Source organism: Primulina tabacum, chromosome 13 (genome assembly GCF_025594145.1).
Source record: "Primulina tabacum isolate GXHZ01 chromosome 13, ASM2559414v2, whole genome shotgun sequence".
Classification (NCBI taxonomy): Eukaryota; Viridiplantae; Streptophyta; class Magnoliopsida; order Lamiales; family Gesneriaceae; genus Primulina; species Primulina tabacum.
Genome location: NC_134562.1, coordinates 32,489,917 through 32,510,150, shown reverse-complemented (window position 1 = coordinate 32,510,150; position 20,234 = coordinate 32,489,917). Strand labels below are relative to the sequence as shown.

The 20,234-nt window shown below is 35.1% G+C and overlaps 2 protein-coding genes across 2 annotated transcripts; both read right to left on the bottom strand.

Annotated features, from left to right (window-relative positions):
• Positions 1–7,055: 7,055 nt before the first annotated feature.
• On the bottom strand, positions 7,056–9,040 carry LOC142523027 (F-box protein At3g62230-like). The gene is made up of 3 exons (XM_075626668.1): positions 8,003–9,040; positions 7,706–7,879; positions 7,056–7,416 (listed from the first exon to the last, which is right to left on the bottom strand). The coding sequence occupies exons 1-3, from the start codon at positions 8,915–8,917 to the stop codon at positions 7,096–7,098; spliced, it is 1,410 nt and encodes a 469-aa protein (XP_075482783.1). The 5' UTR covers positions 8,918–9,040; the 3' UTR covers positions 7,056–7,095.
• A 2,054-nt stretch (positions 9,041–11,094) lies between these two features.
• On the bottom strand, positions 11,095–20,062 carry LOC142523137 (phosphoribosylaminoimidazole carboxylase, chloroplastic-like). The gene is given in 18 exon segments (XM_075626784.1): positions 11,095–11,195; positions 11,306–11,385; positions 11,387–11,413; positions 11,862–11,956; positions 12,033–12,150; positions 12,250–12,347; positions 13,338–13,454; positions 13,545–13,632; positions 14,096–14,269; positions 14,415–14,562; positions 14,800–14,873; positions 16,100–16,155; positions 16,703–16,841; positions 16,953–17,015; positions 18,609–18,720; positions 18,807–19,022; positions 19,524–19,786; positions 19,922–20,062. Coding segments are annotated over 17 exon segments (1,770 nt in total). The 5' UTR covers positions 19,595–19,786; positions 19,922–20,062; the 3' UTR covers positions 11,095–11,101.
• Between the last annotated feature and the right edge of the window lie 172 nt (positions 20,063–20,234).

Sequence of the window (20,234 nt, the reverse complement as noted above, 5' to 3'; positions counted from 1 at the left end):
TTCTTTTTCTCTAAACAAGAAATGAATTTGTAAATACAATTTTTAAATTTTAAATCAAACACCAAATGTAATTTCAAATAATTGAATTTTCAAATCTAATTCCAAATCCAAAAAGAACTTATTCATATCGAATAGATTTCAAAAACCAAAATTTTTCCAGATCCTTTTTTCCGTCTCACACAAGTTTGTACAACGATATCACATATCTATATCCGGTATCAACCTATAGTGAATAATAATAATATCAGCATATAATACACAATATATTTTTGACATAGTAATATTTTTAATTCAAATTACCATTACAAAAATTCATATGAGATAGTGTCATGACTCATTTTTGTGAGATTCTTTTATCTGATTTGACCCATGAAAAATTATTAATTTTTATATAAAAATATTACTTTTCACTCCAAATATGAACCGGGTTAACTCGTCTGATGGATGTAGATCTGTTAGCCGTTTCATATGATCTCTACTCAATCAACATATATTACACAATATTTCTCCATAATATAGCCAACAAAAATTGACATTTTTGTATTGAAAAATAATACTTTGGATGTAAAATGTAATATTTTTTTATTAGTAAAATACTTTTAATTCAAATCATTTAATATTAATCAATATTTTTTCATAACATAATTAACAAAAACATATTTTTTCTTTGAAAAATAATACTTTGAAATAAAAAATAATAATTTTTATAGATCAGAGCGCAAATTTATCTCACGAAATTGACTCTCGAAAAAATCTCAAACATTTTTTGTGACCAATCTAAGTTTCTAACGAGGATACCAATTTATTTTATTTCATACAGGACTAACAATATCCCGATTCACTAAATTTGAGCATTACAATAAAATTAACTCATATTTCTTTGGAATTTGAAATTTCACAGAAATAGAACAATGCACTAAATTAACATACTACAAGTCATTCATATTATCCAAAAAAATTAATTTTATTCTGTATATAACATAGACTCAAGTAAAGTATCGTATCCTGCCAATTTTTTTTTTTTAATTAAAAAAAATTAGCTTAATAATCGTAGAACTAAGCAACTCTCAATTTATTAAACACTACGACAACTCAAACCCATAAATATATATATATATACAGTGGTGTCCTATAACAATTATTTTGTATTCAGGCTTCATTTTACGAAAACGATTAATCTAGTTGTTGTAACATCAATGCATTAGTGACAAAAAAAATATTGTTTCATATTTAGCATTTTTAGTTTGCATTTGAACTTGTGCTTTCAAATATATCTAAAATACCAATATTAAATAAATTAATAAAAAAGCATCTGATACAAATTCAATCAAACGATCCAATAAAAAAAGAAGAAGATAGAAATCGATCGTAATTAAACTGATTGATTCATACCAAATCTACAATAGTTAACGTCAAGAATCCATATAGATTAGGACAAAAACTTGTGTGAGAGGGTCTCACGGATCGTCTTTTGTGAGACGGATCTATATTTGGGTCATCCATGAAAAAGTATTACTTTTTATAATAAGAGTATTACTTTTTATTGTGAATATCGGTAAGATTGATCATCTCAGCAGATAAAGATTCGTGAGATTATGGCTGTCATAGAATAGTTGTCCATAGATCTTTACATCAGCAATCAACCAATAATTCATAAAAAAAAAATATCAAGGAAAAGTAGGTAAACTTGGGACGATCAGTTTCTTGATGTTTAAAGAATCAGATTCAACAAACGTTAACTCCGCTTGAGATCTAATAATAACAAACTCCTCCCAAAAAATTAAAAAATTCAAACAAGTCTGCATCTAATATGTCTGTCGTGTACTTTATTCTCTGTTTCAGACAGTACTCCTGAATAGTCTAATAAATGATACCTGGAACAAATCAAATTTGCTTCTGCTGGTGTATGATCAGTAGATGGGACTCCTCTCGAAATATTGGATTATGCAGCAATCAAGACAAGGGATATTGGATGAAACATGAAAGAAAAACAGTTGATGAATCCTTGGATTTTCGAAAGAATTTTCGTCTCAGTTGCTACCTTTTAAGATCTGACTTCAGATTCCTATACGTAAATCCTGATGTCTGATACCTTTCCACTACTTCAACCACAGCACACATGCTTGGTATGAGCCTGTTGCTTCCTCTCTTCTTCTTTCGAGCAATATTGACGGTTGATTCGATCTTAGGATCAGAAAACTTGACACTTGAAGCCGAGCGCGCAAGATCGCGTGAAGGCTCACGGGAGCACCTCCTCGTACCTAGCTCTAGCCGGCTGAAGTAATCTATCTCTTTATTGAATAGGGATCCAACAGTGCCTCTTGTCCCTATTGCCACCAGATTTGGCTTTGCGCCCGTATTTTCACGAGGCATGGAGCCGGAAATATGGGGTGTGCGTGCCATCATTAGTTGACAAGGAGAGAATATCGATGCTTGTGCTTGCGGAGTTGTGGTTTGGGGTCGTCTTGTCTTGTTGGAAGACTTGTTTAGATTTAGAATATGAGACATCTTCGGTTTATTTTCAATGTTAGTACTTTGTGATGTTGCATGAGTTCTTTCTTTGGCTTATATTCTAATCTAAAGTGGAAGCTTGAGAGATCGATGAGACAGGTATCATTGGGTCGTGATGGGGTCATATAATTCATGTGGATGCAATTAAGTATTGCTTTTGTATGATAGCATAGTATTTTGGTTGACTCGAGCTACGTATCAAGCTCGAATTAAAATAACTTTCAGTAGTCGAGCTCGAACTCAATTCACGAGCTTGGATTTTTCCAACTACCAGGCTCATGTATTTGGCGAAAACTCAACCCTCTGAGACAGTACTGATACTGAAACCCAACTTGAAATGCTACTCAACTCGCTCGGATTCGTTCTCGGCCTTGACCAGTTTAAGCTGTGAGCTGACTTCACTATTTTCTTATGAAGATGGAACCTGCACTGCTATCATTCAATGCATACTGGGTAAACCTTCGGATTAACGCAGTAATTTGCAAATAACATTAGTTAGGTATACCTCGCTAGACAAACACCGTGCAACATGCTAGCTCGCATGAGAAAATGTTGAAGAAGGATCGAATCTATGGTCATTGATCAAATACTCGCTTACACCACCAACTCGAAAACACCCCTAATAGGCATGAGCTGACTGACTCCACTTGCTTTCATGTTTAGGGGTCCTATTTCTAAAATCCTGTGAATTATACGATATTTTATTTCATTTTCTTGCTTGATGTTTAAGTTATACGAATTCATAAACCAATTATATGCAACTGATTGGTAAACCTAACGTTTTCCCTATTGGTCTTTTTTGTATGTTGGTGGAATAAAAAGTGATATGTCGCCTTTCACGTTAGAGTAAATTGAGAGTGCATCGTTTGGTGAAAGAAGTGTGTTCTTTCAACCTCTTCCTTGTGGGGAAGGAAAGGGTCATGGGAACCAAATGAGATGTGTTTTCATCCTCATTGATACCCCCGGGATGTCCCGGGTCACGGATAGGTCCTGGGACTTTCCGGGCCATGGAGCATACCCATGGATGATGCCCAAGCCAGGATGGAATGCTCTCGGGCCGGCAGCATGACAATATGGATTAACGCCCCGAATCATGGAACTGCCCGGGACGAGGAGAATACAACTTAGAGAAATTATGAAGTGGGCAATCAATCAATAGACCGGGCCATTGAATCACCCGGGACATGACTTCCCCGAGACGTGAAATGCCCGAGCTCTTATATAATTATCCGAGAAACATTATACTCGGCCACCTCGATATGAGGGACGCATTTAATGCCGCCGATAAACAGTATATGTAGTCGACCTATCTCTGACATCAATGCAAGTGGTTGGTAAAATCAAGTAGGCTGGACGTGACTACTATGCGATTTGACATGTCAGAACAATATGGTATAATCATCCACCCTACTATAATTAATACTCACACACGAAGAACGAGGTCATCATTACATCATCTACTATAAATACCAGGTTCTTTACTTGCATTTATATTCTATTCAGATATTGAATACTCTCATTTATTGCTCATTTATTCCCATTCTCTGCACCAATCTCACAGCCATCACTTGGCTACATTGGTTTTATTGCTTGAGTACCCTGCTGACTTAAGCATCGGAGTGGTCACGCAGGACACCCCTCTGGCGCCCATTCACGTGGTTACTTTCTTGTTCGCAGATATCTCGGATCCCTCAGGGAAGAAGTTCAATCCAGACGTCCAACTCATATTTCCTTTTAATCACTTGATTGCAAATCCGGCTGAGTACCCGACCCGACTCATCCATTTCGCCTGGGTTGCATCACTCATGTGAACCTTATATTTAATGATAAAGAACATAAAATGTGACATTATGACCCAGATGGATGGTATAGATCCAACATATATAATCAACGGTAGAGACAAAATGGATGTTTTTCGGGTCGATTTCATGAATTTTTTGTATCTTCAATTTTATCATGTAAATAGTATCATAGTTGTGTTGTGCTGCTATTCAATAATCGATTTATCCGATTTGAAAGTTTGATGCTAACGTTCATATGCTACCCAAAGTTGGAGATGTAAACGAGTCGATCTGAGCTGAACAGTGTGAGGCTCGAGCACGGCTCGTTTAAGATATATATAGGTTAGAGCTCGACTTGTTTTAAAATTATTAAGCTCGCGAATAGCTCGAGCTTGGCTTCTTAATAGCTCGTTTACCGTGTTTAATGAATCTGGTTCGAGCTCGACTTGTTAAGCGACTTCGTCAAATAATATCATTATCGAGCTCTTCGAGCAATTTTAGCCAAAAAGTCTACTGAGACATGATAATTTATGAGAGTAGACTTATCATTTTATAATCTTTCAATCACTTATCTTATATTCAAATTTTGATGTTGAAGAATGCAAGTTATTAATTATTTTACATTCAAGGCTTGACAAACTAGTCGAGCTCAAGCTTACGAGCCAAATATCCTTAAACTCGAGCTCAAAATCAAACTCGAGCTCGGTTTGATAGGCTTAACGAACGATATCAAACGAGCTTTTCACCGAACCGAGTAGCTCGCGAGCGGTCTGATTCGTTTTCATCTCTATCCAAAGGCTAGCATATATGGTCTATGTGGTAACACATGGAAATTCTGATGAGACAAAAGCTACATACGATCAATCACTCGCCATTAAACCTAACCCGATAGGTCACATCACGTTTCAATACTACTATCATTCATTCACGTTTAATCCAATAATTATAGTTTTTATTCTCCATCTAAATCTAAATACATAAAATAACATAAGATGAAATCTCATTAGGTGTAGTAGTTGTTGGCATTCATCTTCTCTTTTTATTCAATATAAAATTAATAACCTTAAATTGTAAAGTTAAGGACCACCTGAAAGTATCAACCAGGCATGAAACCAGACATTTCATGCCGTTTAAATCATGGGAATAATTTGGATCACTTTTTTTTTTTTTGTCAATTATCCCTTTTGAGGTGTCTCCAAATCCAAATACATAGGTATGTTCAAGTGGCATGTTTCGGGACCAATTCATATACTTTCATTTTGTGGTCCTAATCGTCACATTAAATTCATTTAGTTGCACAACCGCCACAACATCTCAGGTAACCTTTTCTATGTAAAATTACGATGAAATTAAGGATCACATCCCAAGTTTAGCCATGCCACATATTAATATTACCTCATCTCTGTTTAATCAATTAAATGATGGTGTTTCAAGTACATATTAATGATGTTATCCGAAGGTTGATCACTCGGATCCACTACCTTAGGATAACATTGTTTTCAATGATGTAAACAGATGATGTTATCTGAAGGTAGTGGATTGATGTTATCCGAAGTAGTGGATCCGAGTGAATAGGTCAAGTTCGACGTATGAATAATCAGGAATCCTTTCTTCTTTTTTTTTTTTTCAAAAAAATCTGAAGTATCAAAAATGGAAAGTGTTCAATTGGAACATGAATCGTTTTTTCTAAGTAATGGGGAAGAGGACCGAAACATGTGATGTATGCGATAACCCCAAGATTCACTAGCGTGGACGTTTCAATTGATTGATTGATCACTCGGATCTATATAATGTTGACATCAACGTTTGTGTATTTGGGAGGGACAAAGAGAACATTATTATGTAATAATATATCATTAAGTGTATATATTTTGAGATATTTTTGGTCGAGTTCGTGTACGCATGATATTCAATTGCCTTATTTAGCTTATTTTCTTAAAATATCCTCGATCAATAAAAAAATATCAGTATGATTTTTTTTTTTTAAAAAAAAAGCCCTCAGAGACAAAAAAAGAATAAGAGTAAATTTAATATTGCAAATTCATGGACATCAGAGTGTATACAAATTGATGAATTTGTTTATTAAACGAAAATAAAGGGAAAAAAAATAAATTTATAGGTATAATAATTAAATTAATGATTTTGAGATTAATTTTTAATCAGTCTAATAGTTTTTATTAATAAAAAAATATTCTGAAATATACTTTTTTTAAAAAAAAAACAGAAAATGTAAAGAGTGGGGGATTTGAGAAGCTTGCTCTCATTCAACTATCAGAGCCAGGTTTCGATCCTGGGACCTGTGGGTTATGGGCCCACCACGCTTCCGCTGCGCCACTCTGATTTGTTGACAATGAGGTTTCGTTTTTATTTTTAATATAATTTAATGTGACGATGTCTTTGATACATTCGGTCCTACTCGAGCCAAGCCCAAGGCCCGTCAAGATTTATTTATTTAATTCAGAATGCTACTTGAAATTATGTGTAGATAAATTATGTAAATCTTAACATAATTAATATACTGCGATTTTTTTTAAAATTTTTTACAATCATATCTGACATTTTGGGTCCTGATCAACTTTCGTTTTTTGTCATGCTCCTTTAATTATCTGATATCTATTTATGAAAATTTTCAGTTACACATATATAAAACAACATATGTAATATATATAATGAACAAAGAAGTTTGCATGAAAATCACACAACCAGTTACACATATAAAATAACATATATAATATAATTTTAAATTAATATAAAGCTCCATAAATATAATTGAATTGACCACAAAATGAAAGAAACCAACCAACTAATTATCTTGATGGTGTGTGTATACTTGGAGACAAGGAGATGCAGTCCCCAACTGTATCAACCTTTGAAGGTTGCCTCTATACGTTGCTTCCATGTCGACGTCATTCGCGCCTTTCTCCTTCGAAAAATCAACGAATAGATTCTCTAGAACAAACCCAAATTTGAGCAAATATCTAAGCACAACCATTTCATCGGTTGTCCCTTTGAATCCTTTCACCTTCACTGTCTTTAAAGTTCGTTTCATACATTGATAGATTATCTGATGTTGTTCGTGAATCAAGAATGGATGTTCTTCGTACCCGAATGGGGGTCCATAATCCTGAAATAATTAAATAAAAACACTAAATTATCGTATGTTTTTCGATACATAAATAAATATCGGAAAGAAAATGTGAGTGTAGACTTAAACTTACACCTAAAACTTACATTTTACATGATAAAAAATGTCGTATTAGGACAGCATGCATCACTTGGAATAAATCCCTTTCTGAGCAAATTTTATAACTTAGAAAATATTTTAAAAAATAATTAACAAATGCATGTCCGTACAATATAGCCAGCTTTTTAAGATAGAACATTGTATGAAACGAAAAATAAAGAAAGCTTACCAAGATCCTCTTGGGCGCCAAATCAATTTCAAGAATTTCCAATCGTGGGCAGCTATTTAAGAAAAAGCTTATCCCATAATATTCGTTGATGTGCAACTGCGTCTTCAGTATCAAGTGTCTCATGTTTTCAAGCTTCGGCTGTAGCGACAGTGGTTCTTCACACATTGGTAATACCTTCAAACCGACATTATGATAATAAGTTTGAAGATTTTCGAAATCCATGTATATATATATATATATATATGTATGTATGTATGTATCATGTATGTATATGTGCTTGAATGTTTGACGTGTTACCTGAAGCATGTAGCTGCAAATGGTGAGAACCCTGACGCTGAAAATTTCTAAAAGCAGATTGTATAGCATTTCTCCATCTCCTTCGTCCGCAACTTCAGACTGAAGCCCGTAATCAAAGACTGCCTCCTCCATGTTCTTGTGATAATCCATTCTCATGTAAGTAGACAGACCGTAGTATTTGAAGGTAGTCAATAATGGCGCATCGACTGTGATCGATTCAGGTTCCATACATTTGTCAATTACCAGAATCTTGAGTCTCTGTGCACTGATAATCATGTCTCTCACATTCCAGCATCTTTTCAGGCTCAAAGTCTCTAACGAAGGGCACATTGTTATGAATTTGTTCAGATTGTAACCGGGCACTTCGATCCATCCTAGATGAACATTTTTCAGTGCATCGAAGTTGTTGCATTGGAGGAAATCAAATCTGCACGCAGACAACTGTAGGGATTCCAACGTTGCATGTGCTTCAATGAACGGAAGTTGGATGATCGTCTGAGGGTTTTGGTCAAGATTCTGAACGTCCCAGGATGGACTAGAGAAATCGAGATCAAGTGCTATGGGTTTCAGACATTTACCAGCGACAAATACCACGCATCGCTGCATGTCGGAAACGTAGGCCGAACCCGGAGCAATGCTGGAGCAAACAACCCGGAATCTTCTCACTTCGGGTTCTCGGAAAGTTCCCATCCAGTGATGAATGAAATGCATGTATTCCATTCGTTGTAAAGCGATGTTCTCGTCGGAATCTCCATGCCTGACGAAGAACTTCTCGTCGAGATCAATGTTCCTGGCGGCATGCCAGAAATGGCGCCACCTTCTCGACAGCATAGAAGTTCTGACAGCATCTCTGAATGGCAGAAAGGAAATGATAATGAGAATGACAGCCTCCGGAAGATAAGAAAAGTAATCCATTGATTCCTCCGCAGCAAGAAATCTCCCACAGTGGAGATTATTTCAGCCTCTCAGGAGGCGGAATGGGTAGGTAGGATTTGGTTCGTTCAATCAATCATAGGAGAATAAAAAAACGAAAAGTTGTCGGAGAAGAACTGCAGTTCGATTTTGTACATAATGGAATGATTATATGTAAGGATCGAAGGGACGTTGATTTGATGGCCAATCGACGCAGTTATTGTGAGAGGACGCGATTCTAGCATAGAGTCACCGCCAATGGTCGGGCGTACTATTGGATCGTTGTGTTATTTTGACTTTCAAATAATCAAGAAAATTGTATATCATGAATTTGATTTTAAAACTTTAAAATGATAATAATTATTATTCTAGAAATAATATTAAAAGATCAAAGGATAAATAAATCAAGGGGACAAATTATTTGTTTACATGTTTTTCGATTATTAATAATGTGCTTAAATGATTGTTGGGTAGTTTTTTTTTTAAATCCAATCCTAAGTCTTTTTTTTTTTGGTATTTTGTTTTTTTTAAAAAATAACTCACTCTCATGTATTTCAATACACTCTGGATAAATATTTTTAAAATAAAACCGGTTTTATTGACGACAATTTTCTCGAAAGAGAAGTTTAATTTTTGGTGTCATGTGCAATATTAGTGCCAACGACTATTTATCAGTGTTCCAAAAAGCAGGACAAAACGTCGATTAAGTGTGAAGCATGAGGAAAAAATTTCGCTTTGGGTGAAAGCCTTAAAAATTGTCCAACTCTTTGGTTGAACATATCAATCAATCATGTAAAAAGCACGATTTTTTTTAAAATAAATTTTTAGTTAATTTTTTTTTATAAAAATTAATGTTTAAAATCTATTTTAAACAATTTTTTTAATAATATAAAATTTAAAACAAAAAACGTTAAATACATTGAAATAAATTTTGTCCCAAATCTTTCCTTTTTTTGCGCCTAAGGAATGTCATTTGATCCAACAACGATCGACGAAAATTTTATTCCACATAATTTATGATTTTGTGACTCATTTGTTTGATAACCTGAATTTATTCTTAAAAGTTTTAAGTTTATGTATTATTTAATCTATTAATTACTTGATATAATTAAAATGATAATAAAACTAAAAATATTTTCACACTTAATCTCGTGCTAAGTCGTTAAACTTATAAAATTCGAAGTTTGTTCACGACGCTGCGTCACGATTCATGATTTTTATGACATTGCTATAATGCTATTCATTGTTCAAGGCAAAAGTTCACCATACAGTCTTTCTTGGAATGGGAAAGGCAAATGTGTTCTTGTTTATGAGAAAGAATGATACATTTTTTTTTGTAGCACAGATCATTTCAGGTGCTTGAATATATTTTCCACATAAGGAGTCATAGACTCGTGGTACCCAAATATGTACAAGTTTTTTATTGTTAAATTTGTGCTGTTAATAGACTGTTGGATGCAATAATTATTACTGTTGAAAGAACGATCGAACCGTGGTGCTTGAACTGCTGTGCGGTTTAAAAGACTTGAGTTACATCATTACCAACAACTATAGATTTTGATAAAATGACAAGCGCTCAGTCCTACAGCTGGTATCAAAGCTAATGTCACGTGTTCGATTTTCATTTATTGCAAAGAGTGCAATTATTGAAAGAGAGATTGTTGAGAGCAATAATTATCCCTATTGGAAAAAACGATCAAACCGTGATGTTTGAACTGTTGTACGGTTTAAAAGACAAAAAATGAAATCTCAGTTAAAAATATCAAAATAATTTTTATTTGCTTTTATAATAATAATAAAAATATACAATAGTTGGGGGTGTTATTGGCATGAACATCTCTGATGCAATTAAATTTAGTCATGATTCAAATCGTTTCACTTTCGAATACCAAATATGATCCACCAAAATGAAGAAAATCAATGTTAAGCCCAAAAATAATCCAGAAGAGTTGTTTGGGTAGTTATATTACCTGATAACTCAAAAGCTTTAAAATATTACAACACAGGAGAAAGGAGATCACCCTCAATTGGAATTTCTATACGGCATCAGTTATCAATGCGACAAGTGACGTTCATACAAGTCTAGCTTTTCCCTGCATCCATGCTGTGTAAACTGCTGTGTTTAGCTTCTCGACCGTTGCAATCATGTCTTGTAATCCACAACACTTGTAATCTTGGGAAGAACCACTATGCATTCAAGTAGTCTTCCCAGCCACCTTTTTCCAGTTTATCTCCCTTAACTAACACTTCATCTCTTCTATCTTCAAGGTATTGAGCCATCCTACATGATGTAAACGGAGAGAAAGTCGGTGAGTTAATTTCTTGGGGGGAATTAAGAAAAGATTTGCACAATTCTCTTATTTGATTAGAGAGAGAGAGTAATAGCCAGACCTAGCTTGCAAATCAATGTCACTGATCCCTAACAATCTTACTGCGAGTAAACCAGCATTCGTCGCATTGTTTATGGCCACTTGTCGCGACTGGGACTCCCCTCGGCATCTAGTTAAACACAGACAAGTGAGTCGGTTATATCTCTGGTACCTCTGTATTGAGTACTAATGATACTATACAGGCTACAGCATAAATTGTAGAAGTCATTCTCTATTCAATCAACTTTAAATAACAAGACCAAAAATTTCTTGGCCAGAGCAGTGATTAAGATATTGGAAACTCCAAAATGAAACATATTAGTGGGGATATAAAATAATGCCTCATCATGAGAAAAAGCAGGTGGTTAGCCCCCAAGTTAAAGACACGCTGTAATGAGGGCATTCACAGTTATTGCCTTGCACAAGTAATAGAAGGTTAAGAACGGATCTGGCTTAGAAGCATGATTTAGATTTTTATAACACGAGTTCCATATTGCACAATTCCCTCAGAATCTCTATTATTTCTTTTATAAATTGAACAATTGGTTAACAAAGATAGATTAAAGTAGGACAAATACCTGAACAATTGACAAGAGGGAGTCAAGTCCATCTAACGTGGATGCTCGTACCGGAACACCAATCACAGGCAAGGGGGTCAATGCAGATACCATGCCTAATCAACTAACAAGGTTAACCATAATTTGCTCCAAATTACAGATGAAATTCAAATACCATGCCTTAACAGGTACCTGGTAAATGAGCAGCACCACCTGCACCAGCTATGATAACCTGAATTCCTCGACCCCGAGCAGATGAGGCATACTCAAACATCATATCAGGGGTCCGGTGGGCTGAAACTATTCTCACCTATACAACGAAGTTCAACGTGTTTTGACGTTAATAACACCAACAACCATATTTATGCCAAAAAAAATCACCAACGAACATGCAGTTTATGGCAATAACCTCAGTAGGCACATTAAACTCTCTTAAAATTTTTGCAGCGTCCTTCATCACAGGAAGGTCTGAATCAGAGCCCATTATGATCCCAACACGAGGTGCACCTGCATTAAGAAGGATCTGCCAATCATATAAAAAATCAGTTCAAAGAAAATGCTAACTGTGCAAAGTTTTGTTTGCAAAGGAACACCATGCAACTGTATCAAGTGTCATTTATGTTATTTATAATGGTTCATTGTTAGTTCGCCCTTCCCTCAACACAGGATGAAACAAGTAAAAATGTAGCATTACACAGTTGTTGACCAGGGAGAGATTAACACACAATATGGAGAGTCCACTCACAAATCATCAGGTACCAAAAAATGGTATATAAGTTGCTCAATCCCTTTAACTAACTCAAACAATTATAAGTAGTTATCTTCCAGAGCAAAAGGGAGATGTAGATAAATACAGATGAATGAACTCTAAGCTACTATGAGAAAAATCTTAACTAGCAATAAATCTCAAAAGTAACAATTACTAGTTTGTATACATTGGTTGTACACTCAGCTAAAAAGCATAGAAGTAACTACGATGCAAGGTCATAATCATTTAATTAATGATTTCTAGACCTCATTCTTTCTATCCTCTAAGATTATAGCACAAAAAAACTTTCATCCAATTTTATCCCACACTTGTAACAAACTACAATTAAACAAAAAAACCACTTACAGACTTGAAACAAGCAAGTATGTGTTTTCCACAAGTTGATTACAAATTCAAAAAACTTAGCAAGGTCAAACACTAAACCAACAAAGAAAGCAGGAGGCATATAATAAAGAAAATGGAGGGGGAAACAGAAATTACAAAGATTATTTACCCGAGAGTCAGATTCATACAAAAGTACAAGGGCATTATGAAGGCTAAAATACTATGGTCAAACAGTAAATGGCTTCTAATAAACGAAAGAGAGAAATTATTCTGAAAAAATTAAAAACAAATTTTTCCATGTATGATATATCCAATCCTTCTCGATCAGCATTATACATTAAATAAGATGAAGAAATCTCATATCACTCACGAATAGACATTTTAAATCGAATAACACCACTAACCAACATGCCGGTCATCTGAGATCTCTTCTACTAACATGCATTTTAACCGGGCTTCAATAACGCCCATAGAGGGGCCAACGATTGTGATGTGACCCATCTTTCTTTGCTTCCTCATCTCTGCAACACTACATAAATTGTCATCAAACCATGCAGACCCGAGAGAGAAAATAAAATAGAACATGTGCCCCGAGCACAAGATTGACTAACCTGGTTTGTCATACCAATGAACTGATGCTCCAGGGATTCTCAATGCGCTTCCAATTAGTCGATTGGCAAGTAGGAAACCTAGTTCTCCCTATATTCAGAAATGTCTTGTATGTTATTTAAAGATTGGTCGCAACTGAAGACAGATTATGGACTTCGAAACAGTATTATCTACCAGGGACAGTCAATTGTTATCTCCCCTATAAGGAAGGTTACACAAAATTAAACACAACAGTTCACTGATATGTCAACTACCACCTTAACATTTATAAACATCCGTCTTTTATCAAATTCCTTGAGGCTTTATAAGAATACTGTATCATCTATCCTGACATGTTATATCCAGAAAAAGATATCAGCTGCAGATAAAGACTAATGATACCGAATGTGATGGTAATCTTTGTAGTGCAAAGAAGCTTAGTTTTGGAAATCAAGTAGTGATAAACAAAATGAATGGCTACCGTTTTGGAAATCTCATATTTATTGGCCAGAAAAGGTCAGTTTATGTTGCTCACAAAGATAACACATAAGGTTATTTCGAATAGTAAAATTACCTCCTCTTCCCCCAGTATATTGTACATGATAGCTGCTGGAGTCTTCATTGACGGATTGCCTAGTGGAAGACCAACAACGGCCCTCAGATGGTTCTCATATTGTGAAGTAAAACACGACTCAATTGTGTGATGCCCACTATTATGAGGTCTGGGTGCCACTTCATTGAGTAAGACCTAAGGAAATTGGACATTTAAGTAAGCAAGGATCAATCTACACAAAACTGCAAAGCTAAAACACTTGTATGCGTTTATGCATATGTAAAGATGCATTGATATTGAGTATGTAATGCAAGTGAAAAAATATGAATCAATGTATAACCTGGCCATCAGCTGTCAAAAACAACTCAACCGCAAATATACCAGCACCATCTAAAGAACTCACGGCCTTGTAAGCAACATCAGTTGCAACCCTTAGAATCTTCCACGATACATTGGCAGGAGACTTAACAATGTGACAAATGTTCTCCCTACACATACAATGCAGGTACCAAAATATTTGAAGTTAGTGAAAAGTTCTAAAACTAATTAAAGACAAATAGATACCACACATTAAAAAACACTAGTACTGGTCCTAATCAAATTAGCAACGACCAACCAATCGACATGTTGACGGAGCAATAGGTTTCCTAGAATTGAAACCTGGATTTGAGTCACTTAAAGCGGGTCAAGTGTAGAATTATAAAAGAAAAAGTGACCGTAATTGCCTGTGGATAGTTTCTACAACTGGGTAGCACTCCATGGTATTATCTCTTCCTCTAGCCACTATGACAGAAAGCTCCTGCATTGAAAAAAAGGATGGAATTTAAAACCACTTAATATCCTAGTCTAGACAATGTATAACCTACAAATTGAAAATAACATAATATATCCATTAAATTTGTCCATGCATCATGAAAACAATTTCTAAATTTAAAAACACTGAACTGTTAGAGGAATGGGTGGCATCTCTCAACATCATATTTTATGCTTAATAAACAGATAAGAGTGATTAGAATAAACACCCACAATATATATATAAATAAACCTCAGACTAAAAATAATAAAAGTGTCGAGGCCGCCTCGAGGGAGCAGTTCACATCTCTCAACACCTATTCTCGATTTACAAAGTAGAACTCAAGCATGGATGCCAAAAACAGTACTATCTATTTCAAACAAAAAAAGAATAAAAGAAAACAATTAAAACAACAATACGAAGGCCGATATTTTACCAAATTTGGCAAATAACTTAATAAAGCTTTCATAAACCTTAATTCTGAAGTTTGAAAATTGATGGACCAAACTTATAACAAGATTCTACATGCCAGATGCCAGATCTTTTGAGTTACAATCATCATTTCCTTATCATTATGCCAAAGAATTAAATTCCATGATAGGGTTGAATACATAAGTATAAAGATGCATGCATTCCACCCAAAATGACAATGTGGCCTTTATCCTTTCAACCTACCTCAGGAGATGGGTAATGCATGGAGAAATTGCAAAATCAAGTGAAAAACGGGCGTTCACAGTGGAGCAGATCAGCGGAAGGCAAACATCAATTCTTGTCTTTAGAGCTGCTCAACTCTTTAAGCACTCAGGTCTCAAATCCATTTCAGTATAGAGCTGGACAAAGATATGACTCCTCTTCCCAATGTGCTACCATATATATGCTTCTTCACATGTTTGTCCCACCTTCCCAGCTAAATTTCTACCCATCCATTTAGTTATAAAAAAATTGACTTACCGGTACTACAAGTTATCGGTTAAGACTAAAATCTACCAGTGGATTACCCAAAATCATGCAGAATTCACTAGTATCTCCATATTGGTAGGGAGAGCAAGCGTGAAACAATGACACTGTCATACACAGCATTTTAAACAACATCCAATGAGCACACGGCTTAATACAGATATTACATGTATTTGCAAATTGTTAAGGAGAACAAACATGAAACTCTAAAGCGGATACAGGTGATGTGAGCTACATTATGTATCACGAAGACAGGACTGCTCACAGAAGCTAACCTTCACAAATGGTGTCCATTTCTCAGCATATAAACCACGGGCATATCCTCCGAGGGCTGCAAATGGACCCTAATTCAGTTACAATGACATTTTCAACAACAAATCTCAAAATTTATCACATCAGAACAACTTATATGAAGTTGGAAAATGTAAATTTAGTCAATTTCCATGACCACACAAGTATATTATTTTCCAGTTTATAATACAAACCCAAAAAGATCTAACCTCACTTATCAACTTGACTACTCATAAATCAGATTGAGCAGCCAAAGTTCACGTTCAATAAAAGACTTGAACATATATGAAATGTGCAGTATCATATTGAAAAAAGCATTGTTACAAAATGTCAAATTATGAACTTATCATGGTTGTAAATTTGAATAAGAAATTAGAAGCCACAAAAATCTGCTGCAAAAATACAAATATATAATTACGAAATTCAATCATCAAACTAAGACTTGAGGCAATTCAAAACACAAGGTTCTACTTAACAAATGAAAATAAAGCAAATAATCTGGTCAGCACAACCTTACCCAGATACTAAAATAGAATAACAGCATGAGGATAAGTTTATTATCCAAAAGTTGATTGACATGAATTTACCTCCCACAGCCGATGATAGTTCACCTTCATTTTTAGCAACAGCATTACCTCTCCCATCATAAGCCAGCCTTTTGCTCTTTATCATCAAAGGATAACCAAACAGATCTCCAGCTCTTTTCGCACCTTCAAAATCATCTATCTGTCTCAGCCATTTTTATTTGTCAGAAAAATAAATTGCAGCACTCATTTTTTAAGCAATATAAATACTCATCTTAACCAATTTCAAGGACTCCTGCCGATATGGAAATACCTGGACAAATTTTGGGACTGGTATGGCATGTCGAGAAAAATGCACCTTCTGAATATATTTATCCTGTTAACAATGATGTTACTTTATTACTCAAAGCACAAGCCAAAATAAAGATAAGACGAAGTTCTAAAGATGGAAGTTTATAGTGCATGCTTTCAACTGACCCACAACTCTCACAAGAGAAGATACTTACAAATTGAACTTACAAATGATGCCATAAACACGTCCGTTTGTTGTGTATAAGTAACATGCTACAGTGATGTGAACTAGTTAAAGAGTTTGTGATATAGTATTTTGTATTTTACAGAATGCTGGAGTGACCAATAGTAAATCCGATACCTCACAGGTCACGACATTCTTATGTTGGCCCATAATCATTCAAGAGCCATATGGCGCACACTACTCTCAGGGTGGAAATCTTGCGCTAGAGGCATGCCAAAGCGCATCCTTTTAATGAGGCGTGAACTTTGGCCATGAAGCCAGTGTCTTGGAGAGCCACCAAGGCTAAAGGTACTGTTTAATTGTTTTTCAATTGTTTGTGAAGTTTATATTAGATGCTACGTGACATTTTTTTTCTGGCTACATTCAAATTCTGAAGTGTTATCCCTCGGCGCACCTCACTTCAATAAGAAGACCGAGCTTAGGATCCATGGAACACATCACACTTGCAACTCTTAAAACTATGTGTTGACAACAAGCTTGTATCATCTCTCAAACCCTTGAAGGGGCTGTAATTAAATTAGAACATAAAATTAATTTAATTTGAATCAGATTGTTTTCTATCATTACAATACACTTCGAGGATGTAAGATTATGAACCTTAATAATCTATATACACTCAAGAAAATTGTTAGACAAGCTACATGAGTCATCAAATAGGTGAGTAACTTCAATAATTTCTTACGCTACATAATAAGGATATAAATATCTAAATTCTCTTTCACGATTTTAAAAAAAAAATTATTTTTTTAAGCATAAAACAAATATATTTGTTAATATGCATACTAAAGTAACACATTCTGAACTGAGTCGCTTGCAACTCAAGAAAAAATAACAAAAAGGCTATGCGGCAAGGGCATAGCACCCTTCCACACAATGAATTCTATAATATACATTATATCAGTAGGAAATAAATTATCACTTCACAGCCACACTGATGCTTGTACCACAATTCTCACAAAGACAGGTTGTAAATAACTGAATTTATAGTTGGATTCACTTCCACTTGTACTTTTTTATTATGCCACTGCAATCACTAAGAAAAATAAGTAATTATCAATATCACTCTTCTTTATGTTAAATATTAATGTCTTCTTAAATCCATAGAGAAGGATGAAGAAATTAAAATGAAAAACAGAACAGAAGAACACCATCGTGATTGGACACATTTGTAACAAGTAGAAGTAATGTTACACTATAAATATCCTAAAGCATCAATTACTGATATATTTCATGTATGAAATAAGGCTGCTAATTATGAACTCACAAACTTGTCTTAACCAAGCACAATTTTGTCAAGTAAATAAAGTTGTATATTGCAGTTCGGTAGCCAAGAAGTGATTGAGTGCAAAATCTAAACAATGACACATCAGCAACATGCATCACCGCTATAATGGTGTAATTCATACATTAAAGATACTGGAGAGAAATACAAACCTGAATAGTTCGGATAGTTGAAGCTTTAGGTTGGCAATCCACCCCCTGTTGTTCAAGTTTCTCCAGAGTAGCAGCATCAACGTGCTCGATTTCCACAGTTAGTACTCCACATCTAACCCAATCCGTACAAAATCAACTAAGGTTCACCAAACAAGAGAAGTAAATGAAAAAAAAAAGGAATAAGCTTTTGAATCCAACCTTTTAGAAAATTCTATTACTGTTGCACTGTCATCATAACTTCCAACCATATGATACTGGCATAGGTTACTTGCAGGACAATTCTCCGTGGGGTCCAGAACAACCACCTTTATTCCCATGGGAGAAGCTGCTTCACACAACATACGACCAAGTTGCCCACCACCAAGAACACCTACAACTGTTTCAGACAAACCATGAACTTGTGTGTTGGTACCCCTGTGCAATGGAACATTGTGAAAAATCAATCAGAAATCAGAAACAATTGAAAAGTAAAGAACTTTAATCATTCAAATTCTAGAGGCAATTTAAACTGTCTTGGAGGATTCAGTCAGAGATTGCCTTAAATACAAATATATGTGTCTAGATTTTGTCCCGATATAATGTGAGCCCAATTACACCAATCCAACCAACATTAGAATTAGGATCGAGTGCAAAAGACACAGACGAAGCACCAAAATTGTCTATCTACATTTACTCAAAAAAAAAATCCCTGTTGACAACAACATCGTAGCAATCTAATTGATTTGACCACGTAACAAAAGTCTGATTCCAGAAGTAGTTAAAAATCCCATCAGCCAATATTTATTTCCAAGTTCTGACTACAGAAAATGAAAATTATGTAAAGGTGAATGTAATACTCGCAACTACTTGCATTTTGCAAAACAATAAATACTACAATTATTAAAAGAAGAAGAAAACTTTACTGTATTCTAGTACCTGGGTGTAACATTTCGGGCATCATCCAAAGAAGCTCTGCAATGATTTCGAGGAATCTTATAGTTAAGCATAATATTGTGAGAAGCAACAAGAACTATTCGGGTTTTGGTTCATCACAACAGAATTACACGAGTGAACTGTGTTCTTGTCGGAATTGAATAAAGCTAAGGAAGGGATTTGAGTGAAACTCAGCCTTTTCATTATGGTCAGTCGAAACTCAAGAAACAGCACGTCGTCGAATAGGAAGGAGGATTGAAATGAAACTGTCGGGGGGAAAAAATATAAGCATTAATGCTAAATTGAGACATATATAACAGGGAAATAAACAAAATTCATCAAATGTCATACTGTTGAGGAAATATCGAACTTCGACTCAAGGAAGGGAGGAGAGGATGCACCGGAGGCTCTTTGCTTCACCCCGGAAGATGAAGTTTGGGCGGCGCTGTGTGATTATTTTCAGTCCCTTTTCAGCCCATGTCTAGTTAATGGGCTCAGAGCTGTCAAACGGACCAACAGGCCCGCCTTGGCCTGCCCGTTAAGTTACGGATCGGGCTAATGATCAAATATTGAAATAATATAATAAAAAACAAAGAGGCCCAAACCGAAACAGGCCACTGACTCAACCCACTTAGTATTTTTCATTACTTGTGTTGGTAAAAACGGCTGCTCGAGGATTTCAAGCCCAAATTCAAAATATATAGTCTTCGTTTT

What these genes read in the sequence shown, in the direction of transcription:
- LOC142523027 (XM_075626668.1), bottom strand. Translation starts at nt 8,917, where the DNA reads ATGGATTACTTTTCTTATCTTCCGGAGGCTGTCATTCTCATTATCATT. An exon ending in TTTGCAGCTACATGCTTCAG is followed by an intron (nt 7,880 to 8,002) that starts GTAACACGTCAA and finishes GTCGGTTTGAAG; the next exon opens with GTATTACCAATGTGTGAAGA. An exon ending in TGGCGCCCAAGAGGATCTTG is followed by an intron (nt 7,417 to 7,705) that starts GTAAGCTTTCTT and finishes TAATTATTTCAG; the next exon opens with GATTATGGACCCCCATTCGG.